Source organism: Asterias amurensis, chromosome 3 (genome assembly GCF_032118995.1).
Source record: "Asterias amurensis chromosome 3, ASM3211899v1".
In the NCBI taxonomy this organism is placed as follows: Eukaryota; Metazoa; Echinodermata; class Asteroidea; order Forcipulatida; family Asteriidae; genus Asterias; species Asterias amurensis.
In genome coordinates this window covers 26,524,060-26,547,640 of record NC_092650.1, presented here as the reverse complement: position 1 = coordinate 26,547,640, position 23,581 = coordinate 26,524,060, and the positions used below count along the sequence as shown (strand labels likewise).

General features: G+C 39.7%; 3 protein-coding genes across 5 annotated transcripts in view; 2 read left to right on the top strand and 1 right to left on the bottom strand.

The window, feature by feature from the left end:
• The first annotated feature begins 364 nt into the window (after positions 1-364).
• LOC139935187 (uncharacterized) lies at positions 365-10,865 on the top strand. 3 transcript variants are annotated; one of them, XM_071929660.1, is made up of 10 exons: positions 365-455; positions 2,440-2,653; positions 2,915-3,125; positions 4,251-4,350; positions 5,034-5,877; positions 6,571-6,872; positions 7,687-7,800; positions 8,316-8,480; positions 9,605-9,709; positions 10,727-10,865. In XM_071929660.1, exons 2-10 carry the CDS (start codon positions 2,459-2,461, stop codon positions 10,854-10,856), a joined length of 2,166 nt encoding a protein of 721 aa, XP_071785761.1. In that variant the 5' UTR covers positions 365-455; positions 2,440-2,458; the 3' UTR covers positions 10,857-10,865. The 3 variants fall into 3 exon arrangements, with proteins under 3 accessions (XP_071785761.1, XP_071785762.1, XP_071785760.1); XM_071929661.1 differs by having other exon boundaries at positions 376-455; positions 2,379-2,653; positions 7,690-7,800; XM_071929659.1 differs by having other exon boundaries at positions 376-455; positions 2,379-2,653.
• A 1,241-nt stretch (positions 10,866-12,106) lies between these two features.
• LOC139935188 (putative ribosome-binding factor A, mitochondrial) lies at positions 12,107-15,581 on the bottom strand. The gene is made up of 5 exons (XM_071929662.1): positions 15,401-15,581; positions 15,077-15,125; positions 14,543-14,698; positions 13,433-13,545; positions 12,107-12,686 (listed from the first exon to the last, which is right to left on the bottom strand). The coding sequence occupies exons 1-5, from the start codon at positions 15,577-15,579 to the stop codon at positions 12,107-12,109; spliced, it is 1,077 nt and encodes a 358-aa protein (XP_071785763.1). The 5' UTR covers positions 15,580-15,581.
• A 62-nt stretch (positions 15,582-15,643) lies between these two features.
• The window catches only part of LOC139935219 (GATOR2 complex protein WDR59-like), a 42,913-nt gene continuing 34,975 nt past the window's right edge, over positions 15,644-23,581 (top strand). Inside the window, exons 1-4 of the mRNA XM_071929712.1 lie at positions 15,644-15,703; positions 18,714-18,763; positions 20,145-20,286; positions 21,039-21,124. Coding sequence (XP_071785813.1) covers positions 15,644-15,703; positions 18,714-18,763; positions 20,145-20,286; positions 21,039-21,124 — 338 coding nt within the window. The remainder of the gene's footprint in view (positions 15,704-18,713; positions 18,764-20,144; positions 20,287-21,038; positions 21,125-23,581) is intronic.

The following is a 23,581-nucleotide window of genomic DNA, read 5'->3' as shown; positions in this document are numbered from 1 at the left end:
TCCTCAAGAAATAAAAACGTATTTGGAAGTTCTGATTTTTTTTAATGGTCATCCATTTACCGAAAGTTTTGGTAAATACTGACCATAACAATTTACTGTTGCTGTTTAAACTCTTTTGAGAAAGGATTTCCTTTGAAGTAATTTAACGATTTGGATAAAAAAAATCTACTATAAACATTTGGATCAGAGATTGCTAACTGATCATTGTGTCTTCGCCCCTCCTCGATTGTCTACTCATGACTGATTGGTGGAAACTGCGCAAGAACTTTATTGTTTTGCGCAAATTAATAATATTCATTGAACGTCCCATTCGGCGCGGGAAAAAGGCGCAGCCCAAACAATCTCAACAAGAGAGGGCGCTAACATAAATAAATACTACAAAATACACAAGATTTCAATTAATTTTGCTACGAAAGTTCTACATTAATATCCTGCAATTTCACCCGAGAATACAGGTAAGAAACTAATGCCAGTAGGCCTATGTTTAGCTGCTGCTGGTCGTTCTGCTGCATGCCATGCAGACAAAACATGAGCTGGGTTTTATAGCTCCATGGACGGTTTAGAAACTATTAACGGATAACTCTGCTCTCAGTCTCATTCAGTTTGACTGTGATGTGACCACTGTAGTGTAGTAAAGTCGATATGAGGCCCATCTCGACCGTCTGCGAACGCCGTGTGTCTTGTCATTTTGCACAGCAAAATTATTGTATTGACATTTTTTGACAATACTATGGCAATGGTACATGTAGTTGCGATAACGTAACAACTAAAATGGGCATGGCAATGGCCAATGGGGGCTATATAAATGTCACAATCACACTGTGATTCACAGGTGTGTAGTAATACAGACTTTATATACACTATTTAGTATTAGGCTACTACTTTTAGGTGCCTTTTATTTTTAAGTTTTAGTTTGTTTATAATATAAATAATATAATAGGATACTAGATAGGCCTAATCATATGATCGATTTCGAACTCGAAGTAGTCGGACTGTCAAACTCAAATTCATTTGTCCACTTGTTTTTTCGTCGGACGTCAACATTACTGTTGTAAATGTAACAACACATCACACATCTTTGAAACGTAACTACTAACTCCTTAACTAAAGTTAACTGTTCTACTTGTAAGACTTCCTGTTTTTTATAAATTATATGTTTGTAAAGGTAAAAAAAAAGGAGACAAGTGAAGTATAAAGTCAGACCTACCAAGTCTCACGCATTAGGCGTGAGACTCACGCATTTGGGCTCTGTCTCACGCTCACACGCACAGCAACCATTTTCTCACGCATTGGGGCCAGACCGTTAAAAAATAAATAAAAATAAACGACAATGCATTGCCAAATCACGCTCGTGTGTAAAAAAGACGCAATCTACAATGTTTGCAAAATCTTCAGATTGCACGCAGTTTATCAGAATCATCAACTTGAGCTGTCGTACAAACAGAGCGCAAATTCGCAGATTGCGCACGCTTTTGCTCTCCCAGCAGGTTCAGCTAAAATTGGGGGGGGGGGGGTGGTGAGCTGTGAAAAATCTCATGCATAGCTGACCTCTGGACTTGGCATCTCTGTAAAGTTCATTATTAAAGTCATTATATACTTTCGGTAAGCAATATTGTCCAAGTCCCACACTTCATGTATCACAACTTATGTATAAAATAACAAACCTGTGAAAATTTAGGCTCAATCAGTCATCGTAGTCGGAAGAAAATAATGGGAAAACCCACTCTTGTTTCCACACGTTTCGCTGTCATGACATGTGTTTAAAATAAATCCGTAATTCTCGCTATCGAGAATTGATATTGTTTTAATGTTTTCTCAAAAAGTAAAGCATTTCATGGAATAAGATTTCAAGAGAAGTCTTTCACCATTGCCTTCTGTAAACCCTGTAAGTTATTAATAAATCTCCGAACTTTTGTTCTTTTCTGTACCAAAAGTGTATAATGGCTTTTTAAGTAATAACGCAAACTGGAACTTACCCCCACTATTTTTTGTCAGAAAACTTATCTTAAATTAATTAATGATTTTTTTATTCGTTTTCTTTTGATTGAGAGAGGCATATAATTATTGTTTTTGTAGTTTTATTAGCAATAAAAAGGGAACTGAGACCAGTCAACACTTTTCAGTTACGGCAACAGCGATGTTAAAAATCAGACTGTTCATATCAAATCTGAAGGGTTATCAACTAGACTACTACTAGTACTATTGTACTATGATTATGAATGAATTGTCAATTGTGATAATTTCAATACCATTGCAACAATACTTCGTCTTCAACAAAAATAATTTTTTTTTAAATTTATTTGTTTATTTATTTGTTTAAATCAATTATATTGCAAAATAGACTTCTTTTGACAATTGTTTTTTTATTTGACCACTAGGATTTCCTAGCCCCCAAAAAGCTTTCTCATTCTTGGTTGTCTCTCCGTTGGATGTGTGTAGCCACTGATCTTGCATCACGATGGCGTCTGAAGAAGACATCACACCTCGTACCCTAATCAAAGGACTCTTAGAAGTGAGTAGCACTAGTAAAAGTGCAGGTCTGGCTGCGAGATCACGGAAGAGACGATCAAACACCACCAGCAGGATTAATCAACTCAAGAAGGAAGAGACAAAACGACCTCGCTCAATCAGCGATCTCACCCCCCGTACTTTGGTAAGATTTCTGGTTTAAAAATCGTTTGAATTTAGTCAAATAATCACCTCTCAAGAGTATTATACATTGTAGAATGGTTTACAAAATTGTCATATAAGCAGCCACATGCCAAATTGGAACAATTTACAAAATACAATTTTGTTAACCTTCTTACATGTACTTTTACAATGTTATGTATCATTGTGAATATGTGTCACAAGTTTGGCTTGTGAAATACAATAAAATCTCCAAACGCATTTTGTTATTTCTTTCGAATATCAGATTCAAGGTTTGTTGCAGAACACTGAGGTGGAACAGCAATCTCCCGCCAAGCGAGGGCGCCCAAACCCTCCTAATGTGCAGACGACATCGTCTACCTCAAGTACTCTCCAACGGTCATCAGCGAAGAGGCGGTCTACAAGAGTGGATAATGTGGCTTTCCCAGAGGTTGACATGACCCCAAGGACGCTTATAAGAGGTCTCGTACAAGTTGGTAAGTCACTTTGTTGAAAACCTCTTCCTGTGTATGGTGTATGGCGTGCACAGCCCAGGGCCCAATTTCATAGAGCTGCTAAGCACAAAATTTTGCTAAGCATGAAATTCCTTCCTCGATAAAAACAGGAATACCAACCAAATTTCCACATAATTTTTAGGATAAGCAAACAACATCTAAATACGTATCAAGCAATATGCAACAAATGACAATTTGGTTGGTAATCCTGGTTTTATCCCGGAAGAAATGTCATGCTAAGCAAATTTGTGTGCTAAGCAGCTCTTTGAAATTGGGCCCAGGTTTGTATGCTTTGTTTTTGAAAGGGCAAGGGCACCAAGGTATTTTCTCCTTGGTAAAGAGCACCCCATGAGGACATTATAAATTCTGACTGTATCATTTCAAGGGCACCGCGGCAGTGACAGGCCTGAGTATCATATAGACCGATCCTAAAGACCGATCCATGCGCACAAATGTTGCACACTGCTGCCATTGCCTGGTCGCTGGCAGCACAATTTTGTTAATACGACGAAGACAAGGGAAAAAATCATCGCCTTTAGCTTTTTATGCAGAATTAGTTTTTCCTCATTGGTTTACATGTATACTTGTATTCCCGGACAGCATCTAAACTAAACACAAAGCGCTTACTGAAATTCTATCGAAAAACATTGCCGATAAAACGTATTTAAGAGACACTACGGTGTAGTTCCTGTGTTTTTATCATTCTTAACTGACCTATTGTATGCAGCTTTCAGTTTAGATGTAAGAATTTAATATTTATGGTCTGCGTTCTATACCTCATTATGTCATGCTGTCCTGTCAGGGAAATAGGGAAAAACGTTGAGGAATACACCAAATTTACATAAAGAATAAAAATGACAATGATTTTTCAATGTCTTAGTGTACAAAACGATGCGCTGCCAGTGACCCAATAGAAAATTAATAAACCTATGTTGAAATAAGTATAATGATAAGCACTTTAAGATGCCTGTAGATAAAGCGCTTTATCTACTGCTTGTACAGCGCCATGAGCGTCATGCCTGACGAACCTGAGCGCTCTATAAGAGACCACTATTATTTATAAAGACTATAATTTATTACTCTTATCAACTGCTTGATATCTTTCAGCTCCTGTTGAGACTCCTGCAGTCCATGCGAGACGGTCAACGCCTCGTCAGCCGGTTGCTTTCCCTCACGTAGAGGACGCCATTCAGAGAAGTTCCAACAGGTTTGTTACTGGGCATAGTGGGATGTACAACTTGGATGCAAGGGAAAGATCTGGCTAAAGTTACCGAACATGTTGCCTTTGATCTGCCGATTTGGTCTTTGAAAAGCGTTTGTAACCGTTTGTTATGAAATGCATATGATTAGAAAGATATTTTAAAAGTAGAATATAATGATGTTCACAAACTTACCTTGAAATTGCGTGGTTTTCCTTTGCAAACTAACACGGTCGGCCAAAAATGCCTGACAGTGTTAGTTGACGAGGTAAAAAGAAAACCACACCATTTCAAGTCATACTTGTGTGGATCATTATATTCAACTTTTAAAATATCTTTCTAATGCATTTTAAAACAAACGGTAACAACTGCTTTTCAAAGACCAACTGGACTGATCCAAGGCAACATGTTTCTTTACAATGGATCGCAGGTCCAAGGCCAATGATTTTAGTGATGAGCCTGTAAAGTCAAGACAAGTCCAGCAGTCTTATGTTTTAAGATGAAACAACTTTGTTTCGCTGAGCCACTTTTTCTTCTTAGAAAGCTCCATGTAAATTGGCCCAGTTGGCGATATTGACGTGGAATGGTCATCAGGTAAGAGGTATTTTAAGTGAAAAGGAATGTTATATTTTGAGTACAATTTTTATAGACTTGTTGGTTTACATTAATTTTAATTTCTCTTTTATTACAGTACCACATTATCACCTTATATTGGGGAGACGACTACCTTGGCTACCAAACAACGCTCGACGCTAAGGAAAAGACAGCCAATCAGCAGCGAGGACTTTGCTGCTGGGGTCCATGAAAGGCTCTCCCAGAGACAAGAAGGGGAGACGGATGAAAGATCGGAACTAGTTGGAGATGGTAGAGGGGGAGTGAGCGAGAGGAATATGCCAGGTTTCTCGGAGGAGGAGGAGGAGGAGGAGGAGGCAGAAGAAAAAGAAGATGAAGAAGAAGAGGAGGAGATGCAAGAGGAGTATGATGTGGAGGGGGCTGTCATGGATGAGGAGGCATCAGTGGATCGCGGTGGTGTCTCAGTGGAGGTGAGTGAAGTAGCCCAGGATGCCAGTGGTTTGTCAGATGAGGCTGGTGATATGGCAAAGGACACTGGAGATATAGCCGAGGAGGCTGGTGATTTGTCAGATGAGGCTGGTGATATGGCAAAGGACACTGGAGATATAGCCGAGGAGGCTGGTGATTTGTCAGATGAGGCTGGTGATATGGCAAAGGACACTGGAGATATAGCCGAGGAGGCTGGTGATTTGTCAGATGAGGCTGGTGATATGGCAAAGGACACTGGAGATATAGCCGAGGACGCTGGTGATTTGTCAGATGAAGCTGGTGATATGGTAGAGGACAATGGAGATGTAGCCAAGGAGGCAGGTGATTTGTCGATTGAGGCTGATAAAGAAGCTGAGGAGGATGTTGATTTTCACAACAATGCGGATGGTGTATCAGAGGAGGCTGGTGATATGTCACACGAGGCCGGTGATTCGAATCAGAAGCCAGAGGAAAATGAGTCAGAAAATGAACAGGTTGGAATTTTTTGTTGATTTACTTATTTGATTGTTGAAATACAAAATTTGTGTACTTTTAAAGGTTGAACCCTCTTGCTATTGAAACATTTTTCAACAAGTTGACCATCCGTTATGTGAGCGCTTAGAGACTTTCTTTTGGAGGTGTTAGGCGCTATAGAAATGCGGTTATTATTATTATTATGGTCAGGTCGGCAAAGTGGTAACTTTTCTTGCCTTTCACCTCTAGGATACCAGTTTGAATCATGCCGTGGGCACTACGTGGATTAGGTTTTCACTCTTTACCTGACTGTTTGGGTTTACATGTACCCTGAGATAATTCTCTGGGGCTTTCCTCCTGACACCTAAAACTAAAACTTCCTTCCTTGTCTTCTTTCCATGGGGTTCTTGCCTAGTACAACGATTAAGTTTGCTTTTCTGCGAATTCTTTGCTTCACAAGCAGAATAAATTAAATGAAAAAAATAAATGAATATGGCTGGATGACATTCAAAACAGCAGTTGATTATAATTATTGAATGGACAGTTTGAGGGATGACTACGCCCTCCGGGTTTGAAAAGCGCTATACAAAAACTGGTTATTATTTTTAGTATGCAAGGCTGGCAAAATTGTCTTTGATAATTTTAAAAGGTCAGACAGTAGGAGGGTTAACTTATAGTAGCCTGTATTCCATTTCTTTTTGGTTTATTCACAGTCTGGTTCAGTAATCAACACATCTCCCACCCCCTCCGCACAAGCAACACTCCTCTCGGATCATTCCATTCACTCCTCAGCCAATAAGCAGGCAGCCGATTCCACATGGACGGGTAAGGAGTCGGCAGCATCCATTCCAAGTCAGAGGGTAGGCAGCCCTGGGTTGATGAGAAGGATGCCAGATTCTACAGTGGGCGACTCGGCCAGTGATGGTGATGTGGTAACGTCAGACGAGCAACCGATGGAGTTATCTTCAGCGGAGAGTGTTGCGGAGCAGCAGACAGTTGCCACGGCACAGAGCAGGTTTGTCCTGTTTCCTTATTTAACCCTTCTACTCTTGGTACCATTATCAGGCATTTTGACCAACCATTTGAAACCATTCTACTGCATGGGTTGTCTATGGTGGCACATCTGAGCACAGAACTCCATCAGTTCACTAGTTCTGTGTAGATGCATTCTTAAAGGCACTGAACACTATTGGTAATTACTCAAAAACTTACTCGGTAACAAGCAATGGACAGCTGTTGATAGGACAAAACATTGTGAGAAACTGCTCCCTCTTAAGTAACGTAGTTTGCTAGAAAGAAGTAATTTTCCACGAATTTGATTTTGAGATCTTAGAACTAGATTTTGTGGTCACAAAATCAAGCATCTGAAAGCACACAACTTTGTGGGACAAGGGTGTTATTTCTTTCAATATTATCTCGCAACTTTGATGACCAATTTAGCTCAAATTTTCACAGGTTAGTTATTTTATGCTTATTATATTGAGAAACGCCAAGTGAGAAAACTAGTCTTTGACAATTACCATTAGTGTCCAAAGTCTTTAAAGGGTTGGGGAAGTTTGGTACGACACAAAACACAAACAAGCACAGATTTACCTTAAACTTACACATATTATTGATAATGATGTTAGAAAGCTCACCTTAAAAATATTACTTGCTGAAAGGATGTAGTGTTTGAGAGATAAGAAAAACAATTTCACAAAAATAATTTTTGTCTTAAGCACTTCTACATGACTTTGCTGAAAACATTGCTCTCTGATACAGTGTTTGACCTTTGCTGTCAGCCAAAACTCACCCATAATACAACCTGGTTGTTCCCTCTTCTCACACAGCAGAATGGGTGATTTCTCACCATTAGTTACTCCTAGGCTACCTGAAGGTGCTGGACGCCCAACGCCATTATTGAAGAAGACGCCTGCACCTGCACGCCAGCAAGCAGCTAACAGGTTGGTGACAAGTGCGCAGCAGCCCAGCAAATCCGTTTGATGACTTTATGCTGAAGATCATTATGAATAATAATAGAGGCTTCTTATTTAGCGCAAATTTTTGTCACTCAGTGATGCTAGAGGAGCTTTAAAATACAATATTTTCCTGCAAGGTATGTGGGACTCCTTTTAAATAGCACCATGTAATGGTTTCGAAGTGCTGTGGCGCAACATGCTGCCAATCAAACCAGGAACACCATGGTGACCCCATTCTCTTTTCAAAAAAGTGCACTGGGTTCTGTTATGTGCGTTACACAACAAAGGGGACCAGCGACATAAGGACACGAGTGCCACGACTGGGACTTGAACCCACACTCTGCTGATCAGAAATTTCAGAGTTTCAATCCGATGCTCTTAATGGCTAGTCCATGACTGATTAAAAGAGAAATGTTTCGCTACTTATATTTGTACATACAGATGGTTTCAGAATGAGAAATTCATAAATATAACCAATGATAAATGTATTATGTTTTCAGGCCACAGGCATCCGCTTCAGGTGTCCAGAAACCTGCCCCTACAAGAAAGCCCCCAGTCCCCAAGAAAGATGGTCCCTGCCTACCCTCCAGTCTCACCAAGAGTATCCTAACGCACTTCTCTAAGGCTAGACTGTCCAAGGATGCGCTGGCAGCCGCAGAAAAAGGGTAAGATTTCTTTCTTGGTCTGTTTTCATGGCTTGAATGTCACACTTGACTACAGGCCCAAGACCGGTGATTGCATAGCCCTGGGTCAGTATACTTGAGACCAAACAAGTCCAGCGGTCTTGTATTTTTTCAATTGAATGGAAATAATTCCAGTGTAATATATTTAGAGGCAGTGGACACTATTGGTAATTACTCAAAATAATTATCATAAAACTTTTCTTGATTACAAGTAATGTGGAGAGGGTGATGGTATAAAACATTGTGAGAAACAGCTCCCTCTGAAGTGACATAGTTTTCGAGAAAGAAGTAACTTTCCACAAATTTGATTTCGAGACCTCAAGTTTAGAATTTGAGGTCTCAAAATCAAGCATCAGAAAGCACACAGCTTCGTGTGACAAGGGTGTTTTTTCTTTCATTATTATCTCGCAAATTCGACGACCAATTGAGCTCAAATTTTCACAGGTTTGTTATTTTATGCACATGTTGAGATACACCAAGTGAGAAGACTGGTCTTTCACAATTACCAATAGTGTCCACTGGCTTTAATTTATGTTCAAATGTTGACTTTGAGTTCGGTAAAACCTTTGGATTCTGTTACAAGCATCAAAGTATACTTACCCAAAAGACAAATTAGATATAATCTTCTTTCAGTGATTGTTTAAAATGGAAACCGTTTACATGAAACAAAGTTTTGGGAAATTTATTTCTCGCTTATATTCTGGTCGTGTTAAATAAATTCTGATCCGGTAAAAGGTTTGTTGGTCACAAGCTCAAATTCGCCAAATTTGAGCCCTGCTTGCCTTGAAATATCAGCTATTTTTACTAAGGAGCTAAAATAAAAAATGCTCAATGCTCAACTCTCCCTGATTCTGCAGAAAAGTTCCTGGGAAATAAAAGAAACTATTCAATTGTGATCCTGTAAAAGGTTTGTAGGCCCACAAGCTCAAATTCGCCAAATTTGAGCCCTGCTTGCCTTGAAATATCTGCTATTTTTACTAAGGAGCTAAAATAAAAAATGCTCAATGCTCAACTCTCCCTGATTCTGCAGAAAAGTTCCTGGGAAATAAAATAAAATATTCAATTTGGTTTTATTAAAGAAAGTTGTTGACTTACACTTTGTATAGGGCTGAGGCATTCTTCAAGCGGCTTTCTAATGATCTGACAGCTTACAGCCACCATGCACGGAGACAAACCATCGAACAAGGCGATGTGGAATTGCTTATGAGAAGGTAGACATTTTCAGTTTTTCGGGGGTTGGGTGGTTGAAATGGTATCTGCAGGCATGATACTCTTTCTACTTTAGTCTGAATTTCGATTTGTTTGTTGTCCTTGGGAAAAATCTGAAATTTTTTGATTAATAGCCTTCAAAGTCTATTAGAGCCTACACCATTGTGTACACGTTAGTCAGCCCTGGTTCTAATAATAAGAATAATAGTATCAAAGTCTTATACAGAGCACCAAACAAGGTACTCAAGGCGCTGAGTATGTACAAACTTTCAGAAAGGTAGGTTATTGCAGTGATGTATTCTGAGACCCCATTATTTAGCAACTTATAAGGATATTTTACAAGGTGCTACGGCGCATTAAGCAGCCACAACCAGGAACCAAAAACCATGCCTGTATCTGTGCTCACCTTCCACCTCTAGGACCCCAGTTTGGGTAACTAGTTTGGATTTTCAATCCCAACATTCTTGTGTGGGTTTTCGCTGGGAATAGTTCTCCGAGGCTTTCCCTCAACATGTAAAAACAACAAATTTCAAGACTGAGAAACCTTGTCTTCACAACCAGAATACAAATATAAAAAAATAGGAAACTATAGACCTTATACACATGACGTCATTTCAGTAGGGCGCCCTCACCCAGAGGTCAAAAGGAGGTTGTTCATTGGCCAATACTGTGCACCGCGCGTACAAATCTGTGCGTTTTGATTGTTTCATCACCGTGTTTTCCACTAAGATGGCCGCTGGATGACGTCAATGCATAAGGTCTATTGGATTGTGTATTCCAGCTAGTGATTCTTCCTGCGTGGACATAAAGCTCTAATTTTTTTGGTGATATCTCAAAAACTCTACAACCTTTCAAAATGAAATGTTTACAGGTTAGTTTACTTTATTCATTTACAATGTATGTAGGATTGAAACAATCAATTGGTTCGCAAAACCAAAGGTGCTCTTTGCATTTCACAATCTGTTTGTTTGCAATGATTTGTCTTGATTCCTGGTATTGTGTATTTTCTCAACCTCTAGACAAGGCCTTGTCCAGGATCAGCAATCACTGTATGCACTGATTGAGAAGTACCTGCCCCTGGAATACAGAAAAGAGCTGATACCAATGGCCACAGCTGGGAACAAGGTTACACCAAAACCAAACCATTGAGTGTGGACCCCCTCCTTCCCAAAGGAGAACACATGGATAAATACTATGCACTGGTTGAGAAGTACCTACCCCTGGAATACAGAAAATAGCTGATACCAATTGCTGTAGCTGGGAACAAGGTTACACCTAAGCTAAACCATTGAGTGTGGACCCCCTCCTCCCCAAAGGAGAACACATGGATAAATACATGTACTATGCACTGATTGAGAAGTACATACCCCTGGAATACAGAAAGGAGCTGATACCAGTTGCTACAGCTGGGAACAAGCCAAACCACTGCGCCCCCCCCCCCCCCCCTCGGAATAAACAAAACCATGTATAAAAATGTAAATTATAAACTGAAAACAAAGTTTGTGGATAATTGACTCTCTCCATATGGTTGCTGGTTGCAGTTTAAAAAAACACACAGACTGAAACGGGAAATTCTTAAGAAATTTGTTTTAATGTACATAGGTTTGCGATAACACCATGGTGTATCTACTAGGCTGCGTAGTTGTCATGCTATTTATTTTTTTTGCTGCTGAGTAGACCGTTACTCGCAGTGCTTGTTTTAAAGACAGTGGATACAATTGGTAATTTTGAGCTCAGTTGGTCATCAAAGTTTTGAGATAATAAGGAAAGAAAAAACACCATTGTCACACGAAGTTGTGTGCTTTCAGATGCTAGATTTCGAAACCTAAAAAAAAAAACCACCAAAACGGATCTAGTTTACAAATTGATTGCTTGAGTAAATTCAGCCATGAAGTAGGGTCCCATCTCTGCAACAATATTACTTGGGTGGGATTTGAACCCACAACATTTAGCTGAAATTGGGCCCTAGTACTCCACCCTATTAGTAAATGTCATGAACCTCTGAGCAGAAAGCCTGTAAACCATTAGTCTACACTGGACACTATTGGTAATTGTCAAAGACCAGTCTTCTCACATGGTGTATCTCCACATATGCTTTGAACAACAAATCTGAGGTCGAAATAAAATTCGTGGAAGATTACTTCTTTCTCAAAAACTACGTCACTTCAGAGGGAGCCGTTTCTCACAATGTTTGAGAATATCAACCTCCCCATTACTTGTTACCAAGTAAGTTTTTATGCTAGTAATTATGGTGAGTAAAAGTGTCCACTGCCTTTATAAAACCTATTATTACCATAAAGGCTGTAAATAGAAAGTGACTAACTGTAATTGTATGACACAATTCTTTGCAATTAAAAACAAGTGAAGTCAGTTTTGTCTCTATTGATCTATATATTTGTTTACTTGTCCTTGTATTCCTCATAATCATCAGAGTCGAGATCTTCAATGTTTACTTCTGATGTTTCTTCATCTTGTACATCATCTCTAAGATTCCTAAGCCGATTTGATTTGTACGAATCCAACTCTCCCATGTAGAAAGCTGCTTGTTTCCTTTCGGCTTTGCTCAGTTTTCTTTTCTTCATGAATGCTCGGAATTGTGCAAACTTCTTATCGATGTCAACAGCATCTTCTTCCAGTCCTGTCAATGGGGCGTCCTCGCCCTCAATTTTCTTATTTTGTGTCCGAATCATTTGGTTCAGTGCGGCATGGTCGATACCGAACAAGCTCGGCTGAGCTATCCCACCGTCATCTTCTTTAGAAGTCCTCTCAAATTTCTTGATAAATTCCATCTTCCCAACAGGTTCGAGTATCTCCTCAGCTTCCTCTTCAAGATGTTTTGCTTCCGGCAGCTCCTCCTTGGGTCCAAAATCCGCGATTGAGAGAAGTCTCTCTACCTGTGAGATGTTTGCACTCACTTTGTCTTTCATGAAGAAGATCGGAGGAATTTTTCCTAAAACTCGATGGGAGATTAAGGCTCTCCTGTAATAAAAAGATAAAAAGGGAAGAAATTACCTTTGAGCGACAGTCAACTCTCTTGTTCCAATAAAATTGAAAGGACTGTCCAAAGCAGAAAGCAGAAATTAGATTTGAGACTTCACAATCAACTCTTGAAAAGCATAACCTCAAGATGATTTTGATTTTAGTAAAGGTATTTACAAACCGAAACGATAGAAAAACAGAGTTGTTGTCTACCCTTGGTCTGAAGAAAGAAACCCTTCATGTTTTATTGAAGAGCTACAACAGTTATTGGGGTAAATAAGGAAGTGGTTGCATGGAACTTACATTATATGGCTATTGGGTATACATGTAGTGGGTTAAAGGAACATGTTGCCTTGGATCAGTCGAGTTTGTCTTTGAAAAGCGTTCGTAATCGTTAGTTATAAAATGCAATGGTTAGTCAGCCATTTATGCGAGTCACAAAAATGGCCAACCATGTTAGTCGACAAGGTAAAAGTAAAACCACGCAATTTCGAGTGATACTTGTGTAGATCATTTAAAAATACTTTTAAAATATCTTTCTAATCATATGCATTTTATAACAAATGATTACAAACGCTTTTCAACATTTCAAAGACCAACTCGACTGATCCAAGGCAATGTGTTCCTTCAACTTTGAGGCTCTTTGAGAACTCAGAGAACCATTTTTTTCTGAGTGTATAACAACCTTATAGTTCTATGCATGTATTTACCAATAAGGTTCTCAATGAACTAGTTAGTATGCATACCTGAGTGGACCTCTGTATCGGTTGAGAATTTCTTCAATTCTATCGTCTTCTTCCACTGAGCCGGTTGCCATCCAGAACACTCGGCATGCGCTCATATCACCAGAGACTTGTACCTATTGTAAGCAAGGGAAATGAATGTATGTAGAAACTATTGCGATTCCAAAGTCCAGTGGAATGTTTCTTAACCAATTAAACTGTGATACTCCATTGCATGTTGTGCTTTGCGAACATTTGGAGACACTTCAACCAATTTTTACGGCAATGTGTTCCTTTAACAGTTTCCCATAGACTTTGTACACAACTTCCTTGTGGAGCACCCAATAGAGACCTTTTGTTTTCCCTTTTTTGTTTTGTCCGTGGTCTCCATGAGCTACCAACAACTGATTGAGTATTCTGCCAACACTCCTTGGAGCTGCATCACCTGATTTTTTTTACTAAATTAAGAATGCTTTTCTCCAAACAAATTTTTACAGATGAAGACATTTCAAAACAAACACAGACTAGGGCTAGTGTAGTGGTGTCTTGCCTCGCCTTCCACCTCTGGGACCCCGGTTCAAATCCCACCGAGGGCACAATGTGGATTGGGTTTTCAGTCCCTAATACTTTACTGCGTGGGTTTTCCCTGGAATAATTCTCTGGGGTTTTCCTCCCACATCTAAAACTGAAATTCCTTCATCATCTTCTCTTCTTATTTTGATAATCATGATCCCGATTCTTTTACCTACTGTATGCCTCACTCAATACACAGATATACTTTGGGTGGCACGGTTGGCTTGTGCGTAAAGTGCTCGCCTCTCACCAAGGTGACCCCGATTCCCGGTCGGGGCCATATGTGAGTTGAGTTGTGCGTTGGTTCTCTGCTGTGCCACGAGGGTTTTCCAGACTATCCGGTTTTCCTCCCTCAGGAAAAAATCAAACACTTTTAATCTTGGCTGTGCTTCGTGGTCATAATGGGTTGATGTGGCTGGCAGCTGAATGCGCCCCTTGCATGCCTGCTTCTCGAACACGTTGTAGCCGCGTCCTTCGCAACTGAGCTCTAGCTGCGAGTAAGGACGATTAGACCCCCAAATTATTATTATTATTAACATCACATACAGTACACATAGCTACCCTTATTAAAGAGACTTGAAGTTCTTCCAGTTCATCACTGACAAGGTTTGTAGTCATCATGTCCCTCAGATTATCAAAAAGAATCTTGTTGTAGGTTCGAAGACGGATGCTATCCTCCCGCTGCACCTTGGTCTTGCCTCCGCTTACTCCAGTTGCCTAGGAAGGATTTCAATTCAACATTTATTTTAATTATTTATTTATTTACTTTACTTGTATTCACAAATTAAGTGACCAGCAGCAGTAGCTGAAAGGTTCACTTAAAAAAAAGTGGGACATGACACTAAAAATGTTTCACAATCATATTTCTGTCAATATTACTTTTCAGGTTTTTGACCCATTTTTATGCACTTATATTTAATATAAATGCATACAAAATGGGTCAAAAACGTTAAAAGTAATATCAATGACAGAAATATGACTGTGAACCATTTTAGTGTCTTGTTCCAACTAAAGTTAGTAATAGTAGGCCTTCCTTTTTTCTCAGAAATTTGATTAATTTGACTAAATTTACTCCAGGTTTGACTTCGAGCTTACCAATTTTCCAAGCTGTGAAACATTCATTGGATCATAGTAGAATTTTTTCCTGAAAAAACAAAAGAGAACATAACGTTGTGTGAGAGAAACAACTTTGTTGAACACAAGTATTTTAGAGTTATCAGTTAGACAGGAAAAGGTTAAGAAGTTCAGACATATTTCTCAGAACCCTTTTGGTTTTATTATGTGTAAATTGTGGACCAACGCGTCATGATGGTCAGATGGTGTGCACTGGACTGTGTGAGGAGGGGGCGTGGATAGCATCATTAATAGCAATGCAACGACAACAAAACCACATAACGGACGGACCGCAGAGGAACTTACTTTTTCTGAATAAGCATCTTTTCTAGCTTCCTTACGTTGTTTCTAGTGTTAGAATATTTACACAGACTTGGTGAGCTATGATAACTACTCCCTTGCATATATGAATAACACGTAGGGCCACTGGATGTCGAAATATTATAGAATTTCTTGCACATAATTCGACGTACAAGTGAGTTCATGGAGGCCGCCATGTTTAAAATGGCCTCGTTTTCTCGCTTGAGGGCGCGCTTTCATACAAGAAAAATGGCGACTCGCTGGGGCAATAACGAGAATGTGTCGGTGGAATTTTATCAGGAAACGCAGGTATGTCAAGAACTTATTTACATAACAGTTGTTGCATTTTGTTCGCCATATTAATTGGAAAGGATTTGTTGTTTTTTAGTCTACATCTAATCATTAATGCTCATCCCACCACTCTCAGCACAGACTGAGTTCAGACGACCGGAGTGTCATGAGTGCATCGACCGACATTGACCGAGGGGAAGATGGCATGCAGACACGCAGTGCACAACATGTACTGCTGTCTGACAATAATGACATGTCTGAAGTCAGTGTCAGTGACTGAAATTAGGGAACTGACAACAACAGAACAGGGCAGTGACTCAGTCACTAAGTGACACAGACATGATACTGACAACACTGACACTGACACAGTGACAGTGAGACAACAGACCATGGCCACATGGAGCGAATATGTAATAAATTAAAAAAATAGGGATAACTTTCCGTATGGCGCCACCACCTTTTCACTCATTTTTACAAAAAGGGATATATCAATCAGGTAAATTAGATACTATATTATTTTATTTCGAATGAAAAAGTGGTGGCGCCATACGGAAACTTTTCCAAAAAATAGTCCAGGGATTCGGGAAGAAGAGTTATTGATAATTTTAGTTGCAATAACGTAACCCTCCTGCGGACAGCGTAGCCAGAGGGTTACGAAGCTTCCGCAATGTGTGCAGGGCGAAATGGTTAAAAACGTACATTTCGACAGCTAGCCAGCAGATTTGCTCCATTTTTACCACTTTTGAAAATCATGACACAAATTCTAGGAACACAAACTTGATCCTCAATGTCTAATAATGAATCCTACTACAATATCACTCAAAACACCATTGAGGAAATAATTTGAAGGAAAAAGACAAAAACTTACCAGATCCCCGAGCGAAAGAGTAAAAAATGTCCCAGGTTGAAAATTTGAATCTGAGGGGGGCGGAGCTTCGGCTGTGTGTGCGCTCATCACCGGGGTCAACAACTCAGCGCTGCGTGTGGTGCATTGTGTATCCCGGTAACTGAGCAGCCATAGTCTTGGTTCCAAGACCATTGGTGTCGCGCGGTCACACACAACCAGCGTTCTGATCTATGCACGGCAAAAACTGTACACGCTTGTAAGGCCAAATAAAAACAAATACCAGTTGATCGTCCTCGCCCGCATCCCTTTTTGGGGCTGCATCCTTTTTTTTACTATTTACTATTTTTCGATTTTTGTAAAAGATAAAAATAAAAAAAAAAGTTTTTATTTATTTTTTTAATCCACCTTTTCAAAAGGACTGGCCTAGTAATCTAACTTGATGCTCTAGAACACTTGTAACCATCTGTTTCATAAAAAAATATTAGTGAATGCCTACCAGCAAATCTTTTTAGTGTTATCCGACCCTGTTAGTGTTAGTGTTAACACAGGTCCTCATGCAGCTAATAGGTATAAATAAGTTTGCGGTTGATTCAAACTGAAGAATTGGTGGCCTGTTTGATTTGAAATACTTAGCGGCCATCTTGAAGAAACATAGTAAATAGTAAGGCCCTCATCCTCCTCTTTTTTGAAAAATCCGGACGATCAACTGGTATTTTTTGTTATTTGGCCTAATAATCGAACGTTAGCGGGCGCTCCGATTCTCTGATTTCCGCATCTCACCGTGTGTACAAGACTACGGCTGCACAGTTGCAGGGATACAGAATGCACCACACACAGCGCTGAGTCTGTGACGTGCACAAACAGCCGAAGCTCCGCCCCCCTCAGATTTGAATTTTCAAACATTTTGTACTCTTTCGCTTTGGGATATGGTAAATTTTTGTTCTTTTTCTTCAAATTATTTCCTCAATGGTGTTTTGAGTGGTATTGTAGGATTCATTAGACATTGAGGATCAAGTTCGTGTTCCTAGAATTTGTGTCATGATTTTCAAAAGTGGTAAAAATTGAGCAAATCTGCTGACTAGTTGTCAAAATTGTACGTGAAAACCATTTCGCCCTGCACACATTGCGGAAGCTTCGTAACCCTCCGGCTACGGTGTCGGCAGGAGGGTTACGTTATCGCAACTATGATAATTTGTGAAAGTTTGTTAGTGTTACTGCTGAACTGTACACAGCGCTTATTGTAACTTATTGTTACGGGTCCTACTAAAAGCCAACAACAAGTCGACAACGAACCCCGACAACAAGCCAGGGTCCCTTGGTACCAAATTTACGAGCGTGGTGTATTGTTTATTGTTATCACCGTGTGTGACTGTTTTTGTGAGCTTTCCCACTGCAAAGTTAAAAAACTACCAACCCTCATGTGACATGAGAGTGATATGACGAATTGATAATCCTGATCACCTTTAGTTGGACAAGATAGCACCCACAATAGCATGCGCTGTATGGGCATCGTTCAATAAACAAGGGTTCCTTTCACACGATGATGTAGCCCACGTCCTTGGTCAAAACTTCCGCTAGCGTAAGATTTTGTCGGAGGTCCGTAACTTTACAAAGCACACATAGGATAGCTCTAATACATCTTTGGTTTGTTTGCTGTTTAAAAGGTATTTTAAACTTTTTGTCAACGTGTTGTCGGCACTCTGGACTTGTTGTCGCCTTGTTGTCGGCTTTTAGTAGGACCGATTGTTTTGGTTTGATCGTCGGTCACTTCGGCATCTTGCAAACTCTGCACCTGCAAACTCAGCACCTTGCGAACTCAGCACCCACCCACAAACTTGGCACATCTACGCACAAACACAAACTCGGCACCCAGTTGAAAAACTCACTGACATGGACCCAAATTCATAGGCCAATGGCCTAAACAACATAGTGGATATTTTGCTTCCGGGTACTTGCAAAGTTTTACTGCACACTAGACCCAGTGGAGTACAGTTCAGTACTTAAGTGTAACTCAGGAACTGGAGTGCTATAACTCAGTTTCTTTACGATTTTTATGTCAGACACTTTGTACATTGCATCGGTGTTTTGTACCGTCAGCTGCTGCCCTCTACTGTTTTATTGAGCTAGGCTTACTAGTCTCTCTGCCAAATGAAACTAAATTTGTGTTCCATTTCTTTTTAGGCCACCGCCATGGCAGTGGACAGCACCGGAGGGTTTGCTCTGCTGGCTGGGTGAGTAATATGCAATGATAAATATCGAACATCCCTGTAAAAAGCATGGTTCATACTTCCTGTGAATGGGAACGTTTGTGCTAATTTTAGCGTCACAAATTAGTTAGGCTGTACATTCACGGAGAACGCAGAGCTGAGACGTAAAATTCACTGAAAAAGTTTGAACAAGGTTTTGGACAGTGCCTAATCCTGACATTGTCTATAATTTTTTTGGAATAACTATCATCAGGAGTTGACATGTAGACCAATTACACAATGCAGAATACCCCCCAAACATAACGATTCAATGCCGGCTCCATTTTCACCATTCTGGGTGCCAATTCCTTTGTGTACATTTAAAGACACTAGACACTAATTTGGTTATTGTCAAAGAGCAGTCTTCTCACTTGGTGTATCTCAACATAGCTCCTCAACATTTATGCATTCAATAACAAACCTGTGAAAATTTGAGCTCAATTGGTCATCAAAGTTGCGAGATAATAATGGTAGAAAAACACCCATGTCACACGAAGTTGTATGATTTCAAATGCTTGATATCGTGACCTCAAAATCTGATTATATGAGGTCTCGAAATCAAATTCTTGGAAAACGACATCTTTCTTGAAAACTACTTGACTTCAGAGGGAGCTGTTTCTCACAATGTTTTATACTATCAACCTCTCTCCATTACTCATTAAAGCCATTATACACTTTCGGTAAACAGTATTGTCCAAGTCCCACACTTCGTGTATCACAACTTATATATAAAATAACAATCCTGTGGAAATTTAGGCTCAATCGGACATCGGAGTCGGGAGAAAATAACGGGAAAACCCACTCCTGTTTTCGCGCGTTTCGCCATGTCATGACATGTGTTTATAACAAATCCGTAATTCTCGTTAACGAGAATTTATATTGTTTTACCGTTTTCTCAAAAAGTAAAGCATTTCATGGACTAATATTTCAAGAGAAGTCTTTCACCATTACCTTCTGTAAACCCTGTAAATTATTTGTAAATCTGTGAACTTTTTTTTTTTTTTCTGTACCGAAAGGGTCCAATGGCTTTAACAAGTAAGGTTTTATGCTAAAAATGATTTCTAGTACTTGGCAATAGTGTCCACTGCCTTTAAACTAAAAATAAAATGACAGACAGAATAGGCGCGTGTAAGTGGCAACTGCACTAAGGCATTTTTCTTGGTAAAGGGCATCCTATGGGGAAATTACCAACTATTACTGCCAGAGCATTTAAAGGGCACCAACATGACCAAGGCAATGACTATGGAGCATGGAGGCAATCACCTTCATTGCCTTTGTGAAGTATCAGGCCTGAATCGTTTCTTTAAAAAAAAAACACTAAAATTTTGAAATGTTTGTAACATATTTTGTTTTGTCCCTCCTTCAGGCGGCGCGGGCTAGACATCATAAATCTGGACAACCCAAGTCTCCGTTTTCCTCGAGTCAAGAGGAAAGGGATGATGAAATGGGATGTGAGTGTGGTGGAGTGGAACCCACACACTGAAAGAAACAAGGAGTTTGTGACTGCAGTGAGTATTCGAGTTGGAATCAAATAGAATCTGAAGAGCAAGTTCAGATTAAAGGAGTGATTCTGCTTAGGCGATCTCTAGGCCCAGTTTAATAGAGCTTTAAATGATTAAAGGGACACGTTGCCTCGGATCGGGCGAGTTGGTTCATGAAAAGCGTTTGAAACCGTTTGATGGCATGTATGGTTAGAAAGGTATTTTAAAAGTAGAGTATAATGATCCACACAAACAGACAAATATGCCTCGAAAATTGCTTGGTTTTCCTTTTACTCTGCCAACAACGTAAAACAGTCGGCCATTTTCAGGAGTAACAAATTTTACCCCACAAAAAAGCGTGCCGTATTAGTTCACAACGTAAAAGGAAAACCGTACAATTTTGAGGTATATTTGTGTGGATCATTTTATTCTACTTTTTAATCATGTGTCTAACAATATATGCATTTCATAACAAGCGGTTTAATTTTTTTTTTAATAGACCAACTCGTACAATCTGTATGGCGTCGACCGATGCAAATTTCTTTTAGACACACTTATAGCAGTCGTTTTTTAACACCAGGAACAAATTTGGGTTATCTTTTTTTTGTTTACATGCGGAGAGCTGATCTGTTTTTATCCACCTGTGTCATGTGTTGAGGCAGGTCCCTTCTGTGATACTGTGAAACTTCCGAGGAATTAAACCAAACTTTCCATGTTCTGGTGAACAAATTTGAAAAGTGTCTGGCTATTAAATGCAGTATTTGTTTCCTTTTCCCTAGTCTAACCAAGTTGCTGATATCTACGTACAACACCACAATGACTGGATTCAACAGAGCTCATTGAAGGCACATACAAGAGCTATCAGGTACGTCATGTCCAACTGATCATTAAAGACACTGGACGCTATTGGTAATTACTCAAAATAATTATATATCATAAAACCTTTCTTGATTACAAGTGATGGGGAGAGGTTGATAGTATAAAACATTGTGAGAAACAGCTCCCTCTGAAGTGATGTAGTTTTCGAGAAAGAAGTAAGTTTCCACGAATTTGATTTTGAGACCTCAGATTTAGAATTTGAGGTCTTGAAATCAAGCATCTGAAAGCACACAACTTCGTGTGACCATGGTGCAAAAAGGGTGTTTTTCTTTCATTAATATCTCGAAGTTTGACGACCAATTGAGCTGAAATTTTGACAGGTTTGTTATCTAATGCATATGTTGCATAATAATGCATAAACACCAACTGTGAAGACTAGTCTTTGACAATTACCAATAGTGTCCAGTGTCTTTAACTCCTTACCTACCATAGACAATTTTTTATCTGAAAACACTCATCGCCCCTCTTCCTTACCAAGCAAGTTTAGCTGACTGCACTCATAACCCAATAGCCTTACCATAAGTGACTTTAGTAGACTGCACTGGGTTCTCCACAAGCAGTCTGCGGCAGGCGTCCTGCCCGTCCAGAATTACCAAAATACCAAATTAATGTGCCCAGTCAAAAATGTAGCGACCGGACAAAATTGTTGAGCGCCCTCACAAATTTGTCAGGGCAAGGACAACAAATCTTGAATAACGCAATAATTAGTACCCAAAATGAGGCAAGGCAATAGGCGCACGTCCACCATCACTTGCAGTGGCTGCGCCAATGACCTTGTTTTGGGTTAGAATTGTGCCAACTCATGTATTAATATTAAGAGAGGCGTATTGTAGCACATAACAACTCAATAAAGTTTCACAATTTTTTACCGTGGTATACGCTTTAACAAAAAATATTATTTACTAGTAATTAAACAGTTCCTTGGATAGCCATTCTTCCCAATAAATTCATGTAGGTTCTCTTGCTTAGCAGTAGGGTTTAGAAGGGCTCGGAATTAACACTGGACCGCAGGCCCAAGGCTAGTGAATTTCTTTGAGCATTGGGCCAGTTAACTTACGACTGTAGAAGTCAGGCGGTTTTGTGTTTTTGAACTATACACCTCACTGTATTTCTAATTTAAAGTGATTCAATGCAGTTGAGTGTTGAAGTATTACCCATTCTCCAGTAAAAGTTACGAGCTTCAAGTCCTAAAGTCTTACAAGTTTTCCCCTGAACTTGAGCCCCATTTGGCAAGATTGCCTGGAGTGTAAGCAAAATCAATGTAAGCAGTATAATGGCGGCAAGTGTGAATGGGATATGAGATGGTGGTGGGTTAAAGTTCCCCAGGAATTGCCCAGGTTTGTACTTGCTGGGAATTGGTTGCAGTGTGAAAAGGGCATAAATGTAATGAGTCACTATCTCTGCGGCAGGCAGTGCAATATTTGCTTGATTTATTGATCATAGGACTCGATGCTAATCCAAAAATCAAACATGATATCTTAATTGATATGTTTACTAATCACAAGGCCCCTCCCTCTAACCCCCATGGAGCTTCCCTCCCCAATGGAGCCCAGTGTTAGTTACTAGGATTATCTTGATTTCTTCCTGCCAGAAAGGTGTACTTAAGGGATTAAACATTTTGAAAATGATAATAGTATGTTTCTGTTGAAACAATGACATCGATATTCAGTCTATCTATCCATTGCAAAAATAACTGCACATTCCTTTACATCTCTGGTTGGTTGCTGTCCAATGTTAGGCAGCTGTTGTTTTATCAATTCTGAGAGAGGTAAATGACTCAGCAAGTAAACACCTGAATTGGAGACTAGTTTATGCCAGAAACCACATCTGGAATGTTTTTATGATCTCTTCTTGGAAGGAAGGTGGTTTTGAGAGATAAGTTATGATGCTTCGAACAGCGTCCTCTTGTCTTCTGCAGATGAGTTTTATATGAAACACCCCAACATTACGGATTTTTCTTGTCTTGTTGTGCAAAGTGCTGACAGATCTATTTCATTTTTATTGAGTTCTTCTTGAACAGTATTTGGACACAGTGATTAGAAGCTGTTTTTTTATGAACTGAGCTATAACATTGGCCTGCTCAAGTGATACTTGTGTGAACCTGGACATAAAAGTTGAACTCCAAACGAAGACAGAAGTTTGGCTTCATTTTGTGAGGGTGAGGGCGCTGTATTACGGAACAAAAACATTGCGTGGAGTTCATCGAGATCACCAAGCTACTTTTAAATGCCTTGATTGGTTCTAGCTCCAGTGCTACTTTTTTTGGGAAGTGGAAAAGCAAAAACTTGGATTTGAAGAAGAGGAATAATTCCTTGGTGAGCGATGACAACTGCTGTCCTTCAAGATCTAAGACAGCGGCACAAGTTTCTTAGCATCGCCAATGTCTCCTGGAGGGTGGAGAGACAAAACAGACAGGAGGAGAACCGCTTGCAGAAGCGTCTCA